The 23053-nt window shown below is 45.2% G+C and overlaps 1 protein-coding gene across 1 annotated transcript in view; it reads left to right on the forward strand.

The window, feature by feature from the left end:
• Positions 1-23053, forward strand: part of Tenm4 (teneurin transmembrane protein 4) — a 1065388-nt gene that overhangs the window by 867083 nt on the left and 175252 nt on the right. Inside the window, 2 exon segments of the mRNA XM_045144966.1 lie at positions 1145-1359; positions 3287-3497. Coding sequence (XP_045000901.1) covers positions 1145-1359; positions 3287-3497 — 426 coding nt within the window.

Consider the following 23053-nt stretch of genomic DNA (forward strand, 5'->3'; position numbering starts at 1 on the left):
AAAAAGTTCCACAAACGTGTTTTCTTTACAAATGAATTTTTGTCCTTTGGAACATCTTCGAACATCTCTAACCACACAGAAAGTCTTGGAGCCAGGAGGCTTAGTGGGGTGCTGGGGTGGGGGGCTTACTAATGACAAATGGAATGCAGTCTGTTGACTTGATTTTGGTTTTTCAGGATCCTAAGGGTGTTCTTCCTAATGCCCCTGTAGTTCCTAAGAAGGTTGATGTCTGGCAGGAAGTTAAGGTTTATCTTTTTTACATACGGGTGTGTTTAATTACTATGAAGAGGAAGTTTGATAAGCAGCCTTCCTTCCTGGGGCTTGTGGTGCCCTAAGAAAGGAGTCACTCTCCTGATTGGCGACAGAAATGAACAAGAGACCTAAGTCCTGACCCCAACTCCCTCCCCTTGTGGCACAGGGCTGAGGGGTGGGTTGAATTCCCAAGAATGCCACAGACTTTGTAGAGAACTTGAGAAATTTCCTCACCCACTTCAGTACAGAAAAATTATATCTATCTCCAACAAAAGACAAAGAACCATTTTCAAACATATTTCTTCCCTTCTTCATCTTTGCCAGCCCATAACCCTGTTCCAAACGCAAATCCCTATCCCCATATGTAGCCTCCGAATGTGCCTTCCAATTTTTACATAAACTTGTAAACTTTTCAAATACCTTACTCCACTCAAGTCTCACCTCCCACTGCAGGGAGAATCATTCTGAGTTGGTAATTCAGTAACGCCTCACTCCCTCTGTCCTTTCTACTTTACCAGGCAGCCTTTGACACACACTCACACAAATCACAGACTTATTCTCATGTGACTGCAAATGATTATTTTTAGGATCAAAATATATCTTAACAAGCTGGGAACCATTCAGTAAACAGATGGCCCTTGGGGAGGACCCATACTGCATACTGGTTTGGAAGAATATATATTTTTAGAAGAACAGTTTGAGCATCACTGGGAGGAAAAAAAAAAAAGTTCTGGACTTTCTTCCTCCTGTGGGAGGGGGAGCAGGGCGGGAGCTGGCTAAAGACCATTGAGGACTGAGAGGTGGAGCGGAGTCCTGGGGGCAGAGACACAGCTTCTTGTCACCTGTGGCTAACCAAGCTGTCTTTTGTCTTCCCTCCCCTGTGTCTTGGTAGGAAAACCCAGTACTTTCTTTCCAGAGGACAGTTTCATAGATTCTGGAGAAATTGACGTGGGGAGACGAGCCTCCCAGAAGATTCCTCCTGGCACGTTCTGGAGATCTCAAGTGTTCATAGACCACCCTGTACACCTGAAGTTCAATGTGTCTCTGGGAAAGGCGGCTCTGGTTGGCATCTATGGCAGGAAAGGCCTTCCTCCCTCCCATACTCAGGTAACTAGAATCCACACACGCTGCTGGCCTTAGCAGCTCTAGCTCCGATGTTAACCCAGGTACCAGACTCTGAAGCCTGCTGGGAGTTTCATGTACCTTACAGGCCACTGATTTATTGGCCCCTCCTAGGTCTTGCCTTCCAGAGCAGTAAAGTTAAATCCCTAGAGCTTTATAAGAGGAAGGAATCGCAGGAGATACCTTCATAGCCTTTCTGCTAATACCGTTTCCCAAGGCAGGCAATCCAGGACAAGTGACCTACAGAAGAAAGCATTCGCCGGGCGTGGTGGCGCACGCCTTTAATCCCAGCACTCGGGAGGCAGAGGTAGGAGGATCGCTGTGAGTTCAAGGCCACCCTGAGACACCATAGTGAATTCTAGGTCAGCCTGTGAGAGACTGAGACCCTACCTCGAAAAAGCAAAAAAAGAAAGAAAAAAAAAGAAAGCACACACCTAGCTTGAGCCCTGTGTCATCCGCCATGCGACCCCAGGTCTGCCACTCATCCCCTTCCTCGCTAGTTTCCTCGTCTGTAAAAGGGGATAACAGTGGCTGCTTTGCAGGGCTGCTGCCAAGAGTAACGTTTTTAGGGTCACTATCATAGGACCTGGCTCAAAATAAATGCTACTTGCATTGTCTCCTACATTCCTTCTCACCTTCAGGAGCACATGTTTACTCATGCACGTGCCCAGAACCAGTCACAGAGTTTGTCCAAGTGCCTAAGGGTAGAGCTCACTGCTACAGCGTGGGCTTAGCATGCCAGGCCAGGATTCAATTCCCAAAACTCGAAGGGGTAAAGGGAGAAGAAGAAAAGGAATCATGAGTGGGTGAAAACAGAGACATGTATGATGTCCTCCTAGCTGTGCGATTGGAGCCATAGAAACTGTAAGCATCCGTTGGTCATTCCAAGACTCCATGTGGCATTCTCAACATCCTCCTATAGCCAGTTGAGATTTTTTTTTTTTAGTTAAAAGCTCCAGAGGTAATTCCTAATGACATTTGCTGAGAATGAGCTCACAGAACTTCGGCATTCCCACCTCCACTTTTACAAATCTGTCTCATGATTATGAAACATTGGCTAGCTGCTCAGTGTGCTTGGATAGTGAGCCAAGTAAGCCTTAACCAGCTACCTGTGGTTTACACTACCCAATGGACTTTTCCGGTGTCTCAGACTAGCAGTTCTGATCAATTGGTACTTGACTCAGTGTATAATGACTGATGGAGTTTGGGACTCATCTAGTTTAGTTCTCCCAAAAAAGCTCCCTGAAACAGCAGTGTTTAGAAAGGATTATTGGCAAAAAACAAACAGATATTCATCAAATCTCTGTCTGCTTATGACTAATCCAGTCCCACTCAATGCTCCAATCTCAATCCAAACCCCAGCTTCCCATCGTGACTTTCATGGAGTGCCAACAGTCACAAAGGGACTAAATTTCTAACGTTGGGTATGCCATTGAAAAAGCATGGCTCTCAGGCCGGAGGGATGGCTTAGTGGTTAAGGCGTTTGCCTGCAAAGCCAAAGGACCCAGGTTCAATTCCCCAGGACCCACCCCACGTTAGCCAGATACACAAGGGGGCACACGCATCTGGAGTTTGTTTGCAGTGGCTGGAGGCTCTGGCATGCCCATCCCCCCCCCATCAAATAAATAAAAATAAATAAAATTAAGAAGTATGGCTCTCTTGGCACAGACACATCACACATGCACCAAAAATGAAAACCAAACAAGACACAGTCTGACACACCCACAGGAAGGGGGGAGGATGCTGCCATGCTTGAGTCTGAGGAGTTGAGTTGGTTGATGATTATGGAGCTTCCACTCCCGCCTCTCTCTCCTCCCAAGTTTACCTCTGGCTGCCCTAGGAGAAGCTCGAGGAGGCGCGTGGCGGATGGAGGCGCTAGGTCGCTGCTGATTTCACTCTCTTTGTGCTTCAGTTCGACTTTGTGGAGCTGCTAGATGGAAGGAGGCTCCTGACTCAGGAGGCTCGGAGCCTGGAGGGTCCCCAGCGTCAGTCTCGGGGTGTTGTCCCCCCATCCAGTCACGAGACTGGTTTCATCCAGTACCTGGATTCAGGAATCTGGCACCTGGCCTTCTACAATGACGGGAAGGAGTCTGAGGTTGTTTCCTTCCTCACCAGCACCATCGGTAAGGAGTGCCACCTCTCGAATTGTGTCTTTGGGTGGGAGAAGCGCTGGGGACCCTGGGAGTGATGTTGACAAGGGGGTGAATGTGTCTTGCCCAGAGCTGTGACTTACAACCAGAGATTGGCACACTCGGCCATCCCAGGTGGGCTTGCTAGACCAGGACTCGGGGAGTGACCGGAGGGGCTGGCACCTGTGCCCGCTGCCTTTGCCATGCTTTTGTGCCGTGAGGTGTGGACCGGTGGCCGCCTCTCCTGACCCAGGCGATGGAATTCACACGGACGCAGGAATTCTTGGTGACAGCGCTCACAGCAATGGTAGCTCTGCTCGTGGCCCTGTAGGCCACCTACTTGTCTTTAGAGTCTCACCTTCTTGAGCTCAACCATCCTGATTTGTTGTTTGAATTTGGTTCTGGTTAGGGTAGGGCTTGGTTTTATATTTTGGAGCAAAAAAAAAAAAAACCTGGCAGATGGAAAATGAAGACAAAGGCATGGACTAGAAAGATGGCTTAGCTGTTAAGGCATTTGTCTGCAAAGCCAAAGGACTCAGGTTCGATTCCCCAGGACCCACATTAGCCCGATGCATAAGAGGGTGCACGTGTCTGGAGTTCCTTGGCAGTGGTTGGTGGCCCTGGTGCACCCATTCATTCTCTCTCTCTCCCTCCCTCCCTCCCTCTTTCTCTGTCAAATAAATAAATAAATAAATAAATGTGTATATATATATATATATATATATATATATATATATATACACACACACATGTATATATACATGTTATATGTGTGTGTGTGTGTGTGTGTGTGTGTATAAAGAAAATGAAGACAAAGGCTTGAGGAGAGAGTGAGAACCACAGGACCACAGGCTGCAAGAGATGTCTGTAGGCCCACTGAGGTTTCACTGAGAATGAACCATCAGGGACTCTGACAAAGAGTGAGTCCTAGTATTTTGTAAGGAAGTCTAAATACTGTCCCCTCTGCCTTGTAGTGGTAGGAGGGTCTTGGCCACTTCAGAAGTCTGTGGGTGTCTGTTAAAAGAAGTTTTCTTCTTTACCAAAATCCCATAGAGTTTTGTCCCCTCTTTGGGTGGACACAGTGTGATTAAAGATGGAGGGCTGGAGAGATGGCTTAGTGGTTAAGCGCTTGCCTGTGAAGCCTAAGGACCCCAGTTCGAGGCTCGGTTCCCCAGGTCCCACGTTAGCCAGATGCACAAGGGGGCGCACGCGTCTGGAGTTCGTTTGCAGAGGCTGGAAGCCCTGGCGCGCCCATTCTCTCTCTCTCCCTCTATCTGTCTTTCTCTCTGTGTCTGTCGCTCTCAAATAAATAAAAAAAAAAGATGGGATAGCCTTTATTATTTATTTGTTTGTGTGTTTATTTATTTTGAGATTAGGTCTCACTCTAGCCCAGGCTGACCTGGAACTCACTCTTTTGTCCCAGGCTGGTCTCAAACTCACGGTGATCCTTCTACCTCTCCCTCCCAAGTGGTAAGATTAAAGGCTTGTGCTACCATGCCTAGAGGACATGATAGTCTTAATGGTCCAAGCCAGAAAGCATTTTGCTAAGTTTCTGTTGGAAGCACTACAATGCCTGGCCGGGCATGGGGAGGGCACCTTACAGATACAGCTCAGTGGCTGAGTGCTTGCCTGACATCCACAAGGCCCAGGGTTCAGTCCCCAGCAACACAGAAACACACACACACACACACACTTGCTTGCCTAGCATGCACAGAGCCCCGCTTCCTTCTCTGACACCACATGGCCATTCATGGTGGCACATGCTTGTAAATCCTGGCACTTAGGAAGTGTATGCAATCCAAGAATGAGAAAGTCAAGGTCGTCCTTGTCAACATCAGGAGTTTCAGACAAGCCTGAGCTAGAGACCCCGTCTCAAAATAATTAAAAAAAAAAAACAAAACTCCAAAGAACAATAAAACTTAAGGAGAAAATAACTCTATGGACCAGAACTCCTGGGAAAGGAGCTTTCCTTAATGTGCTGTGAGCTTTAGGGCTCACCTGAAAACCCTCAGTCCTTCACTAGGAGTTTCTCTGACCCAGGAAAACAAAGGATAATGAAAATATTTCGCTTTAGTACTAGATCTCCAAAACCCTTTGAAGACCCTGGTTCTTCCTTCCGGTCAGCAATAGTCATGTTCAAACCATTTCCCTCTTGGTTGCAGTGGTATCCTTAGCATCGGTGCAGAAAGCACCTTCCCTGTAAATGGGGCATGATTAATAAGCTTCTGCCCTAGACACAGACTTGCTATTTTAAACTTGTGGCAAGGACGGTGGGAGATTTGGGAAACGGGCACTGATGAAGGAGATGTCCCTTTGTGTTGCTGCAGTTTGGGGGTGATCTGTCCTAGCCCCCCAGGATTCTGAGTGCCTGGAGAACAGGGTCTTTGATGCAGGCTTTTTCTCCCACTACCCCCTCGCCCAGAGTCCCAATAGCCAAAGCCCCTCGATGGGCAGGGTCTTCCCTGTGCCCAGGCTCTCATCGACAAAACTCTTGGCAGGCTCCATGCTATTGGCCTCCTCCCTGAGCGGCTTCTTTTGTGCCGTGGAGCAGAAAATAAGTTTGGTCCTGAATCTCTATCACGACTTCGGGCTCTCACCTCCTACAGCTCATCTACGTTCACCTCCCAGTGCCTCAAGATTCTGGGGCGCAAAGCTGCACCTCAGTGGCCACTGGGGACATGGAGGCCAACAGTGCATCCCCTGCACTCTGCCACGAGGAGCCGCCTGTGGCCTCGTAGTCCATCAGGCTGTCACTGGGAAGGGTCTGCTACACCACCCCCTTCTCTTTCTAGAAAGAGTGGCTTCATTTCAGGGACACCATGAAAGTGCCCGAGGCCCACCCTCCTACGTAGCCCAGGGTTCCCACATGGCGCTAAGAGCTTTTACAGTCACATTTCTGTTTTAATAACTGACTGTAAGTATGAAAGGATATTAAGTTATATCCCCAAAGAAAACGACTTTTAATTAGGCTGTGCATGTCAGGGAAGTAAACTGGAAGTGCTGAGAGGTAGGTACCTTTGCCAACTCTTGGCTTGTCAGAACTTGCTAACCAGCCGTCATAACTGAGGCCATTGTCTTGCCTTTCCCCTGGTGGCTCTGCTCTCCCCTCCGTGACGAAAGACGGTCTCATCCTCCCGTGACCCCAACATATGTGTTAGAGCAGATATGTTGCCTATGCTACGGACCACGTTTTGAGCAGCAAGGGATTATAATACCCCAGGGTGGTTCTTAAAGACTGTAGAATACAAACATCACCTGAGAGGTTAGGGGGAAATTCAGATGCCTGGGCCTCTCTTCAGGAATTCTGACTGTGGGTCCGGGAAAGCGTCCCAGTGCCCTGGATTCTGCTTGATCAATCAACAAAGCTTAGTAAACAAATACCAATGCACTGTGGAAAATGCTTTACATCCCTTCCTGCTCTCACTGTTCCATGTTAGTTCTTTTGTTTTTTTTAATATTTTATCTTCATTTATTTATTTGAAAGAGGGAGGAGGAAAAGTGGCAGGGAGAGAGAAAGAGAGAGAGAATGGGCATACCAGGGCATCCAGCCACTGCAAACCAACTCCAGACACATCTACCACCTCATGCATCCAGCATACATGAGTCCTGGGGAATCGAACCTAGGTCCTTTGACTTTGCAGGCAAGTAAGTCCCTTAACCACTAAACCATCTCTCCAGCTCCATGTTAGTTCTTCCACTGTAGATAAGCATGTCACCTCTCTGAGCCTAATCTTTCTTGTCTGGGAAATTAAAAAAATAATAATAGTAGTAGTTTGCATTCCCCATTGTGAAGCTTCAAGAACGAAATACAAAGTACAGCTTTGGGCCATGGTACACACTCGATCACTGGAAGCTGATAATAGGCCCAGCCATCCCCTTTCTCCTTCCACTTGCTCTTACTGTTTTTCTGACCTGTCTGGCTCCTGTCAAGCTACAGTGGTTGTTTAATGAACACTGGGTTTTTCCCCCTCCCTTAATACAAAAACAGACTGATTCTGATGTTGCTATTAATCCCTCTTTTCCCAAGAGTCCCTGGCATTGAGTCTCAGCTGTCTGTGATCGTTACCTGTGAGCTGTGAGCCGTAATTTGTCTTGGCAGGTTAATTAAAAGTTTAGGTCTTGTTTTAGAGAAGTCATTATGGTCCCAATATACAATTGTAACTCTCGGGTTTGCTTAACACACAAACTGGAATATGACCCTCCCTTCGTTACATGTTGAGATGCAGATCGAGAATTTTAGAAAATCTGAGATGTCAGAATCCAGAGTATTTATGTCTGCTTGTAATTAAGTAATAGGAGAAATAATTGTGTTTAGCAAATGGTTGTGTTGTGTGTGCTTTTGCTTTTCCCTCCATTTAATGCAATCCAGCTGATGACTCTAAATTAAACGAGTTTATCTTTTGCCTTGAAAAACATCTAAAAGCACTTTATAAACTGAGTACACAAATATTTCCCCAGAGCTCTCATTGAACTGGTTGCATGTACACGTACATGCATGCCTATAAACATGCACGTAGCCCATGGAAACAGAAACATTTAGAATAAAACACGGCAGCCCCTTTCCAAAACAGCAGTTTTCTCCTCATGTGGACAGAGTCAGAATCTGAGGGGACTTTCTACTCCTGGCTCCTCTGCAGATGGCCTTTCTGAGAACAGATTAATGGAGGAGGCGAAGGTACATCCACCACTGAGGAGGATATATGTCGCGAGCTAACATTATAACTCGCCTCCTGCAGCTTACAAAGGAAGTTCACATGCATCTCTAAATCATGCAGGGACTACAGGAAGTGATTATTCTTATTTTTGTGACCACCTGCCATCATTGCAGATGAGGTAATTGAGGTTCAGGGATGTTACAAGAAAAATTAGGACATAATTTCACATGTGCCTGAATGTAATGCTTGATTCTTCCTTCTTTTGCAAGTTGCTTCCTTGTCAAGGCCAAACCCTTCTTCCTGGTTTTATCTATTTGTTTGTTTGTTCATTTGGCAGACACTTAGAGAGCACCTGGTGTGTGTTGGGGACCATATGTATCTCTCTTATATATGCAACTTAATACCTATAATACCTATAGAAGCTTTAGACAAAGGGTATTTTAACCTCAAATTTATATATGAAGAAATTGAGATTCAGAGTTCAGTTGACTTGCCCAAGGAAAAGAGCAAACCTAGGATGAAAACGTGGACTCTAAATCCCCCCAAGGTCCCACTGTGCCCCAGTGTCTCACTATTTGTCATGGCTACTACTTAATATTTTGTTTCTGTTACAATTATGTTACAAGAAACATAATTTCTCCCTTGTCAACTTGCCTCCAGTTATGAATAACCACCTTATACCAACCCAGGAAGTTCTCTCGAGAAGCCATTAAAAAGATAGTGATGAGAATCTCATAGTATACAACACTCTGAAAATAAAAATTCTTTTGCATGACTGACTTACAAGCCCAAGGCCTAACAAGTTAACACTGCAGCTAGCAACTCCTCTTTTCATTTAGGTTAATGTGCAAGTGTAAAAGGACAGATCACCCTGACATTGCTGCGATGTGAGCCAAACTGGAAAACAACAGAGGTGGCCTACAGGGGACTTAGAAACCCAAAGGTGGGAAGGAGAACCACTGTTAGCAAACACCGGGCCTGGGAGTTCTTCTGATCAGCATGCTCTGCTCTCCAGGCTGCTAATTGAAAGGAAGCGGCCCTTGTTCATGTCCAGATAGCTGCTGGGACACAATCTGTTCTATGTCCAGGGACTAGAAACGAATTTAGGCCTTCCCTCCGTCCCTCCCTTCTTTTCTTCCCCCTCTCCTCCTTCCCTTTCTTCCTTCCTTCCTTCCTTCTTCCCCCTTCACATTGTCCAATCAATAGTGTATCTCTGCCCTTTTCCACATTAAGGACCAGAAGAAAGTAGCCGGTGGCGCAGGTTGAGGGAGATGAGGTTTATAAAAAAGTGCCCCGAAGCCACGGCAAAGAACAGAAAGGCCGGCCTAGAGCCAAGGGTCAGAGTGCCTGGAGGGGCTGAAGGGGAGGCCTTGTCCTGCTAGACAGATCACAGAGGGCTTTGTGGATAGAGTAACATTGGACCCGGTCCTTAAAGGATAGGGAGGATTGTGATCTTTAAAGACAAATGGGGACCGGAGAGATGGCTTAGCGGTCAAGCGCTTGCTTGTGAAGCCTAAGGACCCCAGTTTGAGGCTTGATTCCCCGGGACCCATGTAAGCCAGGTGCACACGTTGGTGCATGCACCTGGAATTTGTTTGCAGTGGCTGAAGGCCCTGGTGTACCCATTCTCTCTCTCTCTGTCTGTAGCTCTCAAATAAATAAATAAAAGTAAAAAAAAAAAAATTAAAGACAAATGGGGAGCTAGAGAGTGACTCAGCAATTAAAAGGCTCTTGCTTGAAAGCCTGCTAATAACCTAAGTTCGGCCCTCAGCACCTATGTAAAGGCACACATAAAATGATGCCCATTTCTGTGATTCCCTACACGCCTATGGCAAATGGGAGGCAGAGCCAGGAGAAGCCAGCAGACCACAAGCAGCAGTGATGGTGAGAGAGACTGTCTCAAGAAAGGAGGGGAGAAACACCATGAAGTTGTCCCCTGATCTACACACACACACACACACACACACACACACACACACACACATACACACACGTACGAATAAATAATAAAAATAGAATTTTCACCAGAAACACAAATAGGAGGACAGTTGGTCAAGGAAACCATTCCAGGTCATGGGACGCACAGGAGCTGAAGGGAGAAACTTCAGAGGAGGCTGTGAGGACCAGCAGTTCTGTGGGGTGCCTTGGCAGGGGGAGAAGTGAGTTGTCAGGATAGGGTTTGAAATAAGGGAATAAAATGAACAGAGCTTGAAGGGTCTTCCCCTGGTGTCCAGAACAAGAACTGGTTCATTTATGTGGTCCAGGGAGGTTGCTAGGGTTGAGCTTTCATGGTTTCGTTAGGGGAGAAAAAGGAAGGAGTGAAAGAAGGAGCCAGGAAGGACAGATGGGCTTTTCAGTGGGGTTAGAGGCAGTTTTCTTTTGCTGTCTGTCACTCAGTTCGTAACTCTTTGTTCTGAGGTGCTGTTCCTAGGTACTTGCATCTAAGTTTCTGCTTCCCACGGTCATCAGAATGCCCATTTTCCAAAGCATCAGTGCTATGCTGCATCTTTATTTTCCCTCACTCTGACTGGGCACCTGCCTCTGAATGCATTTGCCAGGAATTGAGAGAAAGTCATTTGTGTAAAAGCTAGGACCACCTCAAAGAAGAAACCAAGAAAGGTGATTGAGGAATGGTTTTCAGGTTTTTTGTTTGTTTGTTTGTTTGTTTTTGTTGTTGTTTTTTTTTTCAAGGAAGCGTCTCACTGTAGTTCAGGCTGACTGGGAATTCAGTAGTCTCAGGCTGGCCTCGAACTCTCGGGGATCCTCTTACCTCTGCCTCCCAAGTGCTGGGATAAAAGGCATGCACCACCACGCTGACTGGTTTTCAGTTTTTAATAAGCCCCTTCCTCACCATTCCCTGCATTGCCTTCCTTTGAGTTATACTGGCAGACAGAAATACAGCGATGAGGAATCAGGGTCCCTTGGTAATAAATTAACCTTCTTGTAAATGACATTGGCGGCACTTTGTGAAATTTCTAATGGAAACGCTTCATTGGAAAAGTGACCTGTGAGTTCACCTCTCCCTGATACAGTGATTTATTCAAAGTGGAATGACATTGTAGGCCAAGGGAGGGTTCCAGTCAGTGCACTGGAAACAGACTGGGGCAAAAAAGTGTGTGAAGAGGAGGAGCTAGGAATCCGAACACTACGCACGCAGACTCCAGAACTAACCTCTGCTTCCTCAATGTCGCGATTCCCCAGCGTCCCCAACTCCTCCTATACCCTGAGCCTATTATCTTGGACTGCTAAGTCTTAAATTCTCTACCAGTACAAAAGAATCCCCTCAAAGACAAGGAAAGAAGTAAAAGTAACCCAAGGACACAATGGGTGCCAAGTAATAAGAGGTTGTGGCAGTGGGAAATACTAAAAAAAAAAAATTGTGATTTGTGAATGGAGAACACAGATCCTTATTGGAGCGGCGCCTCAGTGGTTCTGATGTTCTCATGGTCACTCTCGACCCAGCTATGTCCAGCAGTTAAGTGGTGACATTAGGAACTACTCAACTTTGGTCTGGGCTGTTATTTTCATACTTTCCACCTCAAGGTCGTAAGGTAGCTGCTGCATTTCCAGGATCATTTGCTCATCGGGTAGAGAAAAGGAAACAAGGAAGGAGGCAGACTAAAGATTTTTTTTTTCTCCCTAAGCCATTCAGCTGACATTTGGTCAGAAAGGCTGTGTGGCCTGAACACTCGAAACTGTCGGAAGTCTGAAAGTGAAGACTTGTAGTTTGCTACATTCACTGTCCAACGCAATTTAGAGTTCTCCCCGGAAGATGAGAAGGAAGGGTGGGTTAGGCACCCAGCGTTGGCATCTACAGACTTCATCCTGGCTGTTTGATTCACGAATTCCAACCGAGAGACCTCGGATGGGCCAGCCCGGGCCTCAGGCATGACCATGAGACAGACACCGCACTTGCTCTTAAAGTTTAAATGGGCTCAGAAGTTAGGCAGGCTGAGGAAAAGGAAAAGAAAGGCTGCATGTGTAACTGAACAGAGAGGGGGATAAAAGAAGTGGGATCCCAGAAAGAGAATCCAGTAGCCCCCCCTCATCTGTGGAAGGCACATTCCCAGACCCCAGTGGCTGTCTGAAATCACAGATACTACCAAGCCCTATATATGCTGGGTGTCTTTCTAAATGCATATACCTATCATGTGTAAATTAGGCAATAGTGGCTTAACAATAACTAATAAGAAAACAATTATAAAAGTGTGTTTCAATAAAAGTTATATGAGAGAATGGCTTAGCCATTAAGGTCTGCAAAGCCTGATGACCCGAGTTTAACTCCCTAGTGCCCACGCAGAGCCAGACGCCCAAAGTGGCGCATGCATCTGGAGTTTGTTTGCAAGCAGTTAGAGGCCCTGATGTGCCCGTTTTCTCTATCTCTCTCTCCCTCTCTGCTTGCAAATAATTTTTTTTAAAAATTTAAAAAGGAAAGAAGAAAGAAAATGAGCATGTGATCGCATATCAGGGATGCCTTAATGGTATGCCAGACTGAGGGGCTTAAAGCAAATTTATTTCTCTCAGTTCTGGAAACAGGATCTCCAAGATCCGAGTGGAGGTGGAAGCTTGTTTCGAAGAGGCTTTCTTTCTAGTTCTCAGGCATTTGCCTTCTTAGTTCGTCTTCCTGCGGCAAGGAGGAGAAAGTAGTGGTTTTTCTTCCTGTTCCCAGAAGGACACCAGTCCTGTCAGATTACGATGCTTGACTTAACCTTCACTAGCCTCCTTCTAGACCCATCTCCCAATACAGTCATGTGGGAGCTCTCGGCTTCAGCCTACGAAGTTAAGTGGGGAGCCCAGTTCAGGCCAAAGCAAGGAGGAACTGAGAAAATAATGAGAGTTACTATGCCCAACCCGCTGAGGAACGGCGCAGAAAGGTCATATTCGTGTGTTAGAGACGAGGAAACAGTCCGTGAACGGTGACTCTCATGAGGACAAAAGTCGCCCTCTGAATCCAATCCCAGGCACTTTTCTTGGACCCAGCTTCCTGACAGACCCCTCAACATGACCTTCAGCAGAGAGTCAGTGGACACCAAGAGAGTAGCTTAGAGGCCACTAACGTTCCCTGTATCTAAAACTGTCTGCCATTGGCACGCACTTCTGATGGGTGGCTGTGAGTGAAAAGAGACACAGTTGCCAGTTCTGGACATGGGGGGGGTGCCACGATGCCTCGAGGGACTTATATATTATTTCAAAGCTAAAACATGAAGTCAACTGGGTACTCATAGGGTTCAGAAAATGGAAAGGTGTGGTCCCAGAACATTCTAAGATACTTTTATTTATTGTTATAAATTTGACCTCTTTCAGATTCCATAAGGTATTGTTATAAATTTCACCTCTTTTAGGTTCCATAAGGATGTTCCCATTCTAGTTTGAGGACTTTTCTGTGTTTCCAAACTCAACGTCCTGAAACCAAGCGACAAAATTGGTAGCATTGACGGGCAGTTTACTGAATGTGTATTACATCTAAGATGTTTTCCACGAGCCACTTCGACCCCGACAACACACGCACAAAGTAGGCGTCCTTCCACAGCAGGAAGTGAAGTTCATGGCACTGAGGGAAGCTGCAGTTGGGATCCGGGTCTATCTGTCCTCCATGCCCGCACTTTCCTCCGCTTTCTTTTCACGCTTTTGATTTTGCATGGGTCTAGGAGTCTAGGAGTATATGAGGGTATGTGTGTGCCCAGAGAAAAACCTAGGAAGCAAAGCCATGGCCAACATGAGGGAACACTGTTGGCCAGCTGGGAAGCCTGTTTTTGAAGGCAGTGGGGAGCTCAGGGCAGCATTCAGGCAAGGATATCACATCAGTTGGGTCCTGCATAGCTTTCTGGGACAGCGTGTTAGGACAGGGTGGCTTCTTGTCCTGGAACAAGGAAAACAACCAGTAGGGTCAGAAGAGAGAAGAGGGTCGGGACTGCGGCAATACCGCTGCCTTCTCATAAAGGAAGGAAGGATTGGGGGTGCACTGCAGGGTGTTACAGGATGTTTTCCTTGACCTTCAAAAATGACTGGATGGGGCTGGAGAGATGGCTTAGCAGTTAAGGTTCATGCCTGCTAAGCCTAAGAGTCCAGGTTTGATTCCCCAGGTCCCACGTAAGCCAGATACACATGGTGGCACATGCATCTGGAGTTTGTTTGCAGTGGCTAGAGGCCCTGACGTGCCCATTCTCACTCTCTCTTTATCTCTCTCCGTCTCTCTGTCTCTAATAAATAAATAAATAAAAATAAAGTCTGTTTTTAAAAACAGAATGACTGGATAAATGAAGTAAATATGTTGGGGGACGAGGTAGGAAGATGTACTTTAAGGGTGGATGTTACTCACAAGCCCTAGGTGGGTGGATAAGTAAGTTGACTTGGAGATAGCTCTGAGTTAGAGACTGAGCCCAGTGGGCATCGCAGTGTGAGTATGAATAGGCGTGAACGGTAGCTAGGATCTGTATATACTGAAAAGCATGGAGCCATCGACAGAATCCCAACTTCCAGGAGGCAGAGAGGGGAAGACATAGAGAGAAATTAAATTTAGGGAAGGGTTGGGGAGAGCAATTCCAAAGACACTGCTGGAGTTGGTCATTAGGGTGTCCTTGGCACCCTCCGTGGGGGCAGTTTCCACCCTGGTACAGGCTGCAGACAGAAGCCGGGTCACCACAAGTTCAGGAGTGAACAGGAGACAGAGTGAAACAGTGTTCTAGACAGAGCGAGCGGGGGAAGAGACAAATGGGCGTAACCTGAGGAGGAGGCAGGTTGAAGGAAAGGTTTATGTAAGAAGGGGGAGCCCTCGGGGTGTTTTCTGCTGCAGGAAGGAAGCCAGGGGAGAAGACTGGAGGCCCAGTCGAAAGGGCAGATGACTGATGGAGGAGGGGAAGGCGTGGGCAGAGGGTGGAGATAGGAAGATGCTCTCTGGGAGGGCAGGGGAGAGGGCAGAGGGCGGTTGGCTGAGAGAAGAGCAGCCTTGGGGTGCAGAAAAAAAAAGACGGGGCATGTTTGAGTGGATCTCAGGGTTGATAACGCTTTCAAGGCATGGACTCCTTTACAGGACAGCCACTTGTGCCTGTAACTCTTTCAGGGTAAAGAAAGCCTCAGAGCAACACTGCAACAAAGCAAGAGAGAGGAGACATAGCCTAGTGGTTAGAGAGTGCCCGTGAGGCCGAGTGGCCAGGTTCACGTGAGTGTCTCAGCCACACAGCAGTGTGACCTTGGACACGCTAACACATCAGCGCCTCCGTTTCCTCTTCCGAAAAGTGGTGATAATGTCAGTACCTAGCTCACGTGAGCAATTATGAAGAAACGATGAATTAATAGGTGTAACCTCAGAATAGTGCCTGGCCTACAAGAGAAGCTGTGTAGGCATGTGACACTGTAATTGGCAGTCCCGGTCACCAATGCTGAGTCTCACCGGGGGTCCCAAGAGGTGTGAAGTGTTCTGCATGCATCACCTAGGTTAAAGTTGGTAACTTCCCCAGAGAGGCAGGAATAGCATTATTTCCCTTGATAGTTGAAGAAATGAAGTCAGAGAAATTAGCAAACCTGCTCACAGTCATCAGTGAGCAGGAACAGAGGTAGAATTTGAATCTAGGCCAGTCTGACCACAGCACACTCCTGCTCCAACACTGGCTCTTCCCAAGTGAGCAACCCTTCCCTGCTGCCCTAAGTTTCCTTTTCCCACTGTCTGAGAAAGGCATTCAGATTGTGCTGAGGACATTGTGCGGTGTGAGCCTCGCCTCTCTCGGACACTTCTCCAGGCCAAAGGGGAAGTACCACGGTCACTGTAGTGGGGAAAGGCTCCTTCACGATCAGGCCCCAGGTTAGTGTTGGCAAATGTGACCTGGCCTAGAGCTTGTTTCTGCCGCTTAAACTCAGCAGTGGACCTTCTGTGGTAATGACAGGACAATGAGTGTTATATGAAGGGTTATTAAAAAGTGTAAGCCAGACCTTTGGAACATCTGGTTTCAGTTTGAGTAGCTGCCTGTTCCTGCCTTTATCTGAGCACACTCTTGTTCGGGGCTAATGGAAGTACAGTTGGTTTCAGTCCTGGTTCACATTACATGTCAGCCAGACTTTTATTTTCATTTGTGTCATAGGTCAGAAGAATCCCTGCAGGGTGCAAGAGATGGACTGCATGGTTTGAAAATGTGAGAAATGGCCATATGCATCCGAGGAGGAAGTGCCGTGTGCTAGCTTTCGCAAAGAGCATCTGAGCTCTCTCAAGCTTTCCTATGCAAGGTCTTCTTTAGGAAGCTTATTTGGGGCATATTGTTTGTCCCACTATTATTTTTTTTTAAGTAATAGAGGAAGACAGTACAATCAGTTGAGGTTTTCCTAGGTGCTATCCTAAACACAGTACAGCAACATGAATTCATTTTCCTTCTCATCACCAGCTTGGACAGTGTGGCCGTCTGGTTTGCATTGCTGTTAGAAATCACCCAAGAGCAGCTTGTGGGGAAAAGAGGTTTATTTTGGCTTACAGGCTCGAGGGGAATCTCTATGATGGCAGGGAAAACGATGGCATAAGCAGAGGGTGGACATCACCCCTGGCCAAAATAAGATGGACCATAGCAACAGGAGAGTGTGCCAAACACTGGCACGGGGAAACTGGCTATAATACCCATAAGCCCACCCCCAACAATACACTCCCTCCAGGAGGCATTAATTCCCACATCTCCATCAGCTGGGAACCTAGCATTCAGTACACCTGAGTTTATGGGGGACCCCTGAATCAAACCACCACAGACAGTGAACGGTAGTTCCTGAATGTTCTAGATAAGGCAGGGAGTTGTGTGCAAGATCACACCCAGGCAGGGCTAGGATCCAAATCCAAGAATAGCTTGTTCACACTCCTTTTTGAAAACCTCCTAGCGGTTTTTGAGTGCACTGTGTACTGTGCTAAAAGCTGGCTTTTGTGTCTAAGAAGTGACGAGAATGCCAGTACTGACGATGTTAAGTCAGACAAATACTGAAAACGAAACAGAGAAATACCGTGGACAACACTGATTCCTAGTCAAAGGCCAATGTTATATTTCTGTTTAAAGATTAGAATTCCCTTATAATAGTTAATAAAGTGAGATTATCTACTACTTGGCCTTTTTTTTTTTTTTAAGAACCTTTGACCACTGTAAAGCAAAACAAAAGAGAGAAGGACACAGAGTTAGCATTTTGTGAAAGATATGTTCATATTCCTAGAAAGGACAAAAGCACAAATTGAAAAACTGTATTATTCAATAAGAATTCAGAACTTGTAACTGGGGTACAAGACAGCTTTTCAAAAGTCAATCTATTTCCCAAATATATAAAAAAACACTTAAGAAATATATTGAAAAAATGTTTCAGTCAAGAAAGTGGATAAAAATTAAAATATCATCTTAATGAGAACTAAATGTGACCTGTGTGATAAAACTGTAAAATTTCACTGAGCAGTATAAAACAGGGCATGAATAATTAAGAAATATAACATGTTCCTCTACTGGGAAGGTGAAATACTGTAAGGATGTCAATTTATAGGTTTAATGGAGTGCCCCACTGAAACCAAAAGGGAATAAAAGATTAGATTGCATGGTTTAAGACTTTATCCGGAATAATAAACAGATGAAAACACAGAAGAGGTTCCAAAAGGAAGAATAATGAATGGGTAGCCAACTTTTAAGGTCTTACCATGTCATAAATCTATAATAATTAACAGAGAATAGGAGTCAAGCAGATTAATGACACAAAATTACCTAAAAATATTACTGGTGATATATATAAAAATTAACATTTGAAAAGCAGGAATTACATATGAATACAGAAAGGAAGGCTTAATCAATAGATCTTACTGGAAAAACATCAGCTTCGACCAAAGGCTACAAAATGACGTTCAATGGGTCAGACATGACTGATAGACACAGAGAAGGTTTTGTAACCTGCAGGGTTGGCCTACTCTTTAAAAAGTAAATAATTCCCATAAAGCTACAAGTTTATGGCTTCCCTTTAAAAAGTAGAAGACCGAAATTCTTAACTTACCTGCCTGGCCCCTTGAGGAATTTTGAGTTTTCAACCTCTGATTCAGACTTCACCTCCTACCATATGCCAAAATAAATTCCAGATGTATTAAAGAGGTAAATATTTAAAAGTCAAACCAAAAAAAAAGGGTAAAATCCAATATCAACCTTGGAAAAAGACTTTTAAAAGTCATTGAAGAAATCACAAAGAAAGCGACTGCCAAATGTTTACATAAATATTTGCAGTTCCATATGTCTTGTAAGTTTATCAAAACAAGAAGGAAAAATGATAGATGTAGAAAATATTTACAGTAAATATGGAGACCAAGGGTTAAAATAGATATAATATTAAAGCACATATGCTTTTGGGCAAATGACTACAGCATAAGAATAGAAGTGGTTCTTTAAAATGTATGGTACAGATATACAATGGGGCGTGTGCATCTGGAGTTCGTTTGCAGTGGCTGGAGGCCCTTGTGTGCCCATTCATTCTCTCTCTCTCTCTGCCTCTTTCTCGGTCTGTTGCTCTCAAATAAATAAATAAAGTAAAAATTTTTTTAAATGTATGGTACAGGGAGCTGGGCATGTAAAGTGCTTGTTGAGGACCTGAGTTTGGATCCCTAAAACGCACATAAAAAGCTTGGAGTTGCGCTGGAGAGATAGCTTAGTGGTTAAGGCACTTGCCTGTAAAGAATAAGGACCTAGGTTCAATTACCCAGTACCCACTTAAGCCAGATGCACAAGGTGGCGCATGCATCTGGAGTTCGTCTGCAGTGGCTGGAGGCCCTGGGGAGCCTGTGAGCCTGTACTTACTTTCTTTCTCTCTGTGTATCTCCTTCTCTGGATCTCTGCTTGAAAATAAGTAAATTATATATATATATATATATTTAAAGCTGGGAGTTATGGCTTGTACCTGGATTCCAAGCAGTAGGGAGGTAGAGATGGGAAAGTTCCTGGTACTTGTTGACCAGTTAGTCTAACCAAACTGGTAAAGTCTAGGTTAGTGAAAGACCTTGTCCTAAAAACTTAGGTGGAGAAAGACTGAGTAAGAAACTTGTCAATCTCTCTCTCTCTCTCTCTCTCTCTCTCTCTCTCTCTCTCTCACACACACACACACACACACACACACACACCACAAACATACACCTAGTATATAGTACAAGAGAAAACACTCACAAAATATATTTCTCCTCACTAGTAAATGAAGGAGAACAAAGTAAACTCACAATACAACTTTTCTTAACCTTGCAAGTTACGACCAGTCCCTGATGGCTGCAGTGAAATTGTACGTGCAGATATTACTGCTAGCTGAGTTATAAATTAGTGTGGCCCTTTGAGAAGACAAGGTAGCATTTTGTTTTGAACCATAAGATGCTCAACTTTTGAGAGTCTCTCATAAAGTAAAACTCATACCTTGAAAAAGCTATATCCTTATGAAAGCATTGTTTACAATCCAAATGCCTAACAACAAGAAAAAAGCATGTGGGTAAATATGGGATATTCGTTTAATGACCATTATATGGCTATGAAAAATTATGAAAACTCTAAAACATGGGGAAATATTTATCATTTTTATATTTTTTATTTTTTAAATATTTTGTTTATTTATTGGAGAAAGAGAGAGAATGGGAATACCAAGGCCTCCAGCCACTGCACATGAACTCCAGATGCATGCATGTTCCACCTTGCATTTGGCTTATGTGTGTACTGGAGAATCAAACCTGGGTCCTTAGGCTTTGCAGGCAAGTACCTTAACTGCTAAGCCATCTTTCCAACACATTTTTAATCATTTTTGGTCCCAGAAGTAGGACATGGAAATGATATTTACTATAATAACATAACTATTAAGAAAAATGTAGCGTGCCTAATCCAGAGGGGCCTTTGAACTTGAACTTGTTGGTCAACTCTGAGAACATTGCTTGCCCTTCACCCCCTAAAGACTTCCTCCCTGCCTCTGGATTGTAGGCGTTGCCCAAAGGCTACCATCCATCAGGAGCAGGTTGATCAGGTACCCAGGGAGCCTGGCACGCATGCGACCTGAGTCAAAAGCTTCAGAGATCTTAGCTGATGGTGTGTGGGAAAAATGAGACTGTGTCAGCATCATGCCTTCAGCAGCTAGGATTGTCTGAAAGTTCTCCTCCTTTCCCTACTTGGAACAAATGATAAAATGGAGCAAATCCAGAAGACCAGGCAAAGATCGGTGGCCCAGGTGATCTGAACACACCTGTTCCTTGTGCTCTGGGCTGCACACCTGTATGTGTATAAATATTTTAGATATCTTCCTCATTTGGGGTTGTTGTTTTATAATGAATTGTATTAAGTTTAAGCCGAGATCCCTGAAGCACACCCAACTTCCTAAACCAGCTTTGCCTGAGGTGAAAGAAAAGCCCCCAGGTGGTCTCCGGAGCCCCAGTGCCTAGTGTTAACGAACACTGAGAGGGCTTAGTGAGGATTCGCTTTACAAAAGGAAGCATATTTTAAAGAATCCTGAGATTTGAAAACCTGAGCCTGCCTTTCTGTTTCTTGCATCTCCCATACCCCAAACAAGCTAGAATTTTCTATGTAGCAGAGATCACCGTGACAGCGATAAGCCCTTACATTGTATACAGTTTGTAGCTTACCGAGCACAGTGACATCGTGTTTTCATTTTTGTTGTTGTTGTTGTTTTAATCTTCACAACCCAGTCAGGTAGGATGGTGTTGGGATTATTGTCTCTATTCTGTAGACACAGCAGCTGAGGTTCAGAAAAGTTAAGGCTCTTAGCCAAAAGGCTTTTTGACAGGGCCTTGATCCCAGCAAGCACACGGACAAGCCTCGGTTCGGATGCACCACTCTCATTGTTAAAGGCATGGATTGGGGTCTGGAGGGCACCTACCTGGATTTCCAAGTTCCTGTGTCTCAGAACAAGGAATTGGACCAGAAATGTGAAGAGGGATAGAAAACAGAGGCAGTTTACTAAGAAAGAGAGCACTGGTACACAAGGAAGTGAACCAGAGAGTAGGTTAAGAAGGTTAGACATTCCGCGGTGCCCTTTTAGGGCAGACTGGGTCGTTTTATCTATGCAAGTTCTGCTACATGTCAGTGTTGCAAGGGAGGCATTTGCAAACTTTTTCTCTGTCACTGGTATCTTCATAGGCTACTCTTAGTGCCTCTCTTCTCCACCCTACCCTTCTGTCACATTACTGGTTTCATTCATTCATTTATACATTATCAGCATGCATTCATTCATTCATATGTTGTTATCAGCATGCACTCATTCATTGTGTTTCCTCTTCTCCTCCCATGTGCCTTGAACTCCTCTCAAGCTTTGGTAACTGTTATTAATATATGTTATTTTATATAGCTAGAGGGGACTCTGCCCTAGAGAATCTCATAGTCTGTCTGGGAGCACAAGCATTGATCAGTAGTAATATGGTATGATGAACTACAGAAGAACAAGGGGTACATTAACAAGGGGTGCTAACCTAAGTGAATGGGAATCAGGGATGGTCCTTGAATGCCTGACATGCAAGCTGAGACTTGAGAACACTGGGTAGGGGGGTGAAAGGATGATCCAGTTTTCACGGGAGGAGGGAGAGCCAGGACAGAGAATGAGGGCGAGAAACCCCAGTGGTGGGACTAGCTGACGGCAAGCTGTTTGTGAAAATGAGGGGAGAGAGAGCTTGAACATGGAGGGAACCGAAAACCATCCCAAACGCAACAGAGTCCCACAGTAATGTGAGTCATGACTTGAAACAAGCATGAATTGTAAACCCATGAGAAAAAAAAAAAAAAAAAAAAAAACAATGAGACAACAGCCAACAAGAGATGTCACTGGACTTCTGGGAAATAGAAAGTGGATAGAGCAGGTATTCTGGAGAAATCGGAGCACTGAGCACTTGCTTATTGGAATGCAGAGACACAGAATACAGGTAACTCTAGAGCTGGCGGGAGCAGACTGGCAAAGGCAAGGGAGACAGTGTGGTGTGGAGGTGGCTGCAGTCCGGCTCTTAGCCTTCTTCCCTCAATCACGCACAGTCCAGCTGCTCCTGTCCCCTACCCTGGTGGGGGATCCGAGGCTATTTCCTTATAGATGGAGGCTAGTTCCTTATAGATGCCAACATGCAGGGCTCAGGATTCAGGGCACTAGGCACCGGGAGATGGAATAGAGCACAGGAAATAAGTGTTAGCCAAATGCTGAAGATGACATTTCTAGATCCCATTCTTTCTTCAGCCAAACATCTGTCTTCTGTCTAAGGAAAGAGATTATTAGAAAGATGGATTTTTTGAGAGAATGTAAAGACCCTGTAGCTGGTGCCTTAAGGATTATCCACGAAATTCGCAGGACCCCATCCTGCAGTGACAGTCAGTGGCTGACAAAGAGCTTTTTGTTATCTCGGCCCTAAATATGAACAGACTTTGGAGCATTATCAGGCATCTGAGAAAATCTTCTAGCAAGTGGAAAAAGACTAAACAAACAGGACAGAAAGGAAAATAAAAGAATGTGAAGGAAACAAAAACAGTGGGGCAAGAATCCAATGAAGAAAACTTCAAAGGGAAGTGAACTATAACCCATCAAAACATTAAAGAAAGTATCTCACTGTCACTATAAAACAGGAATATATACACAGAATGGAATAAATCAGGAAATAAGAAAAAGCCATTGGGCATTAAAAATAGGAAAGTTGAAATAAGCCCCATTAATGGACTAGAGAAGGGCCAAAGATAGATAGGAGAAAGCAGATAAGAATACTAAACACTGAGTTCAGTAGGCATAAAATCTAACAGAGGACGGAACACGAGCATGTTCCTGTCACCGAGGGCTGTGGCTTACTGCATTGTGTGCGGCCAACACAGTTAAGTGTCAAAGGTTACTTACCTCCTAGAAGATTTCAAAGGAGAAAGGTTTCCCTTGCAAAGCATCAGAGAGCAGACACCCATAGCATCC

Source organism: Jaculus jaculus, chromosome 3 (assembly GCF_020740685.1).
Source record: "Jaculus jaculus isolate mJacJac1 chromosome 3, mJacJac1.mat.Y.cur, whole genome shotgun sequence".
Lineage (NCBI taxonomy): Eukaryota > Metazoa > Chordata > Mammalia > Rodentia > Dipodidae > Jaculus > Jaculus jaculus.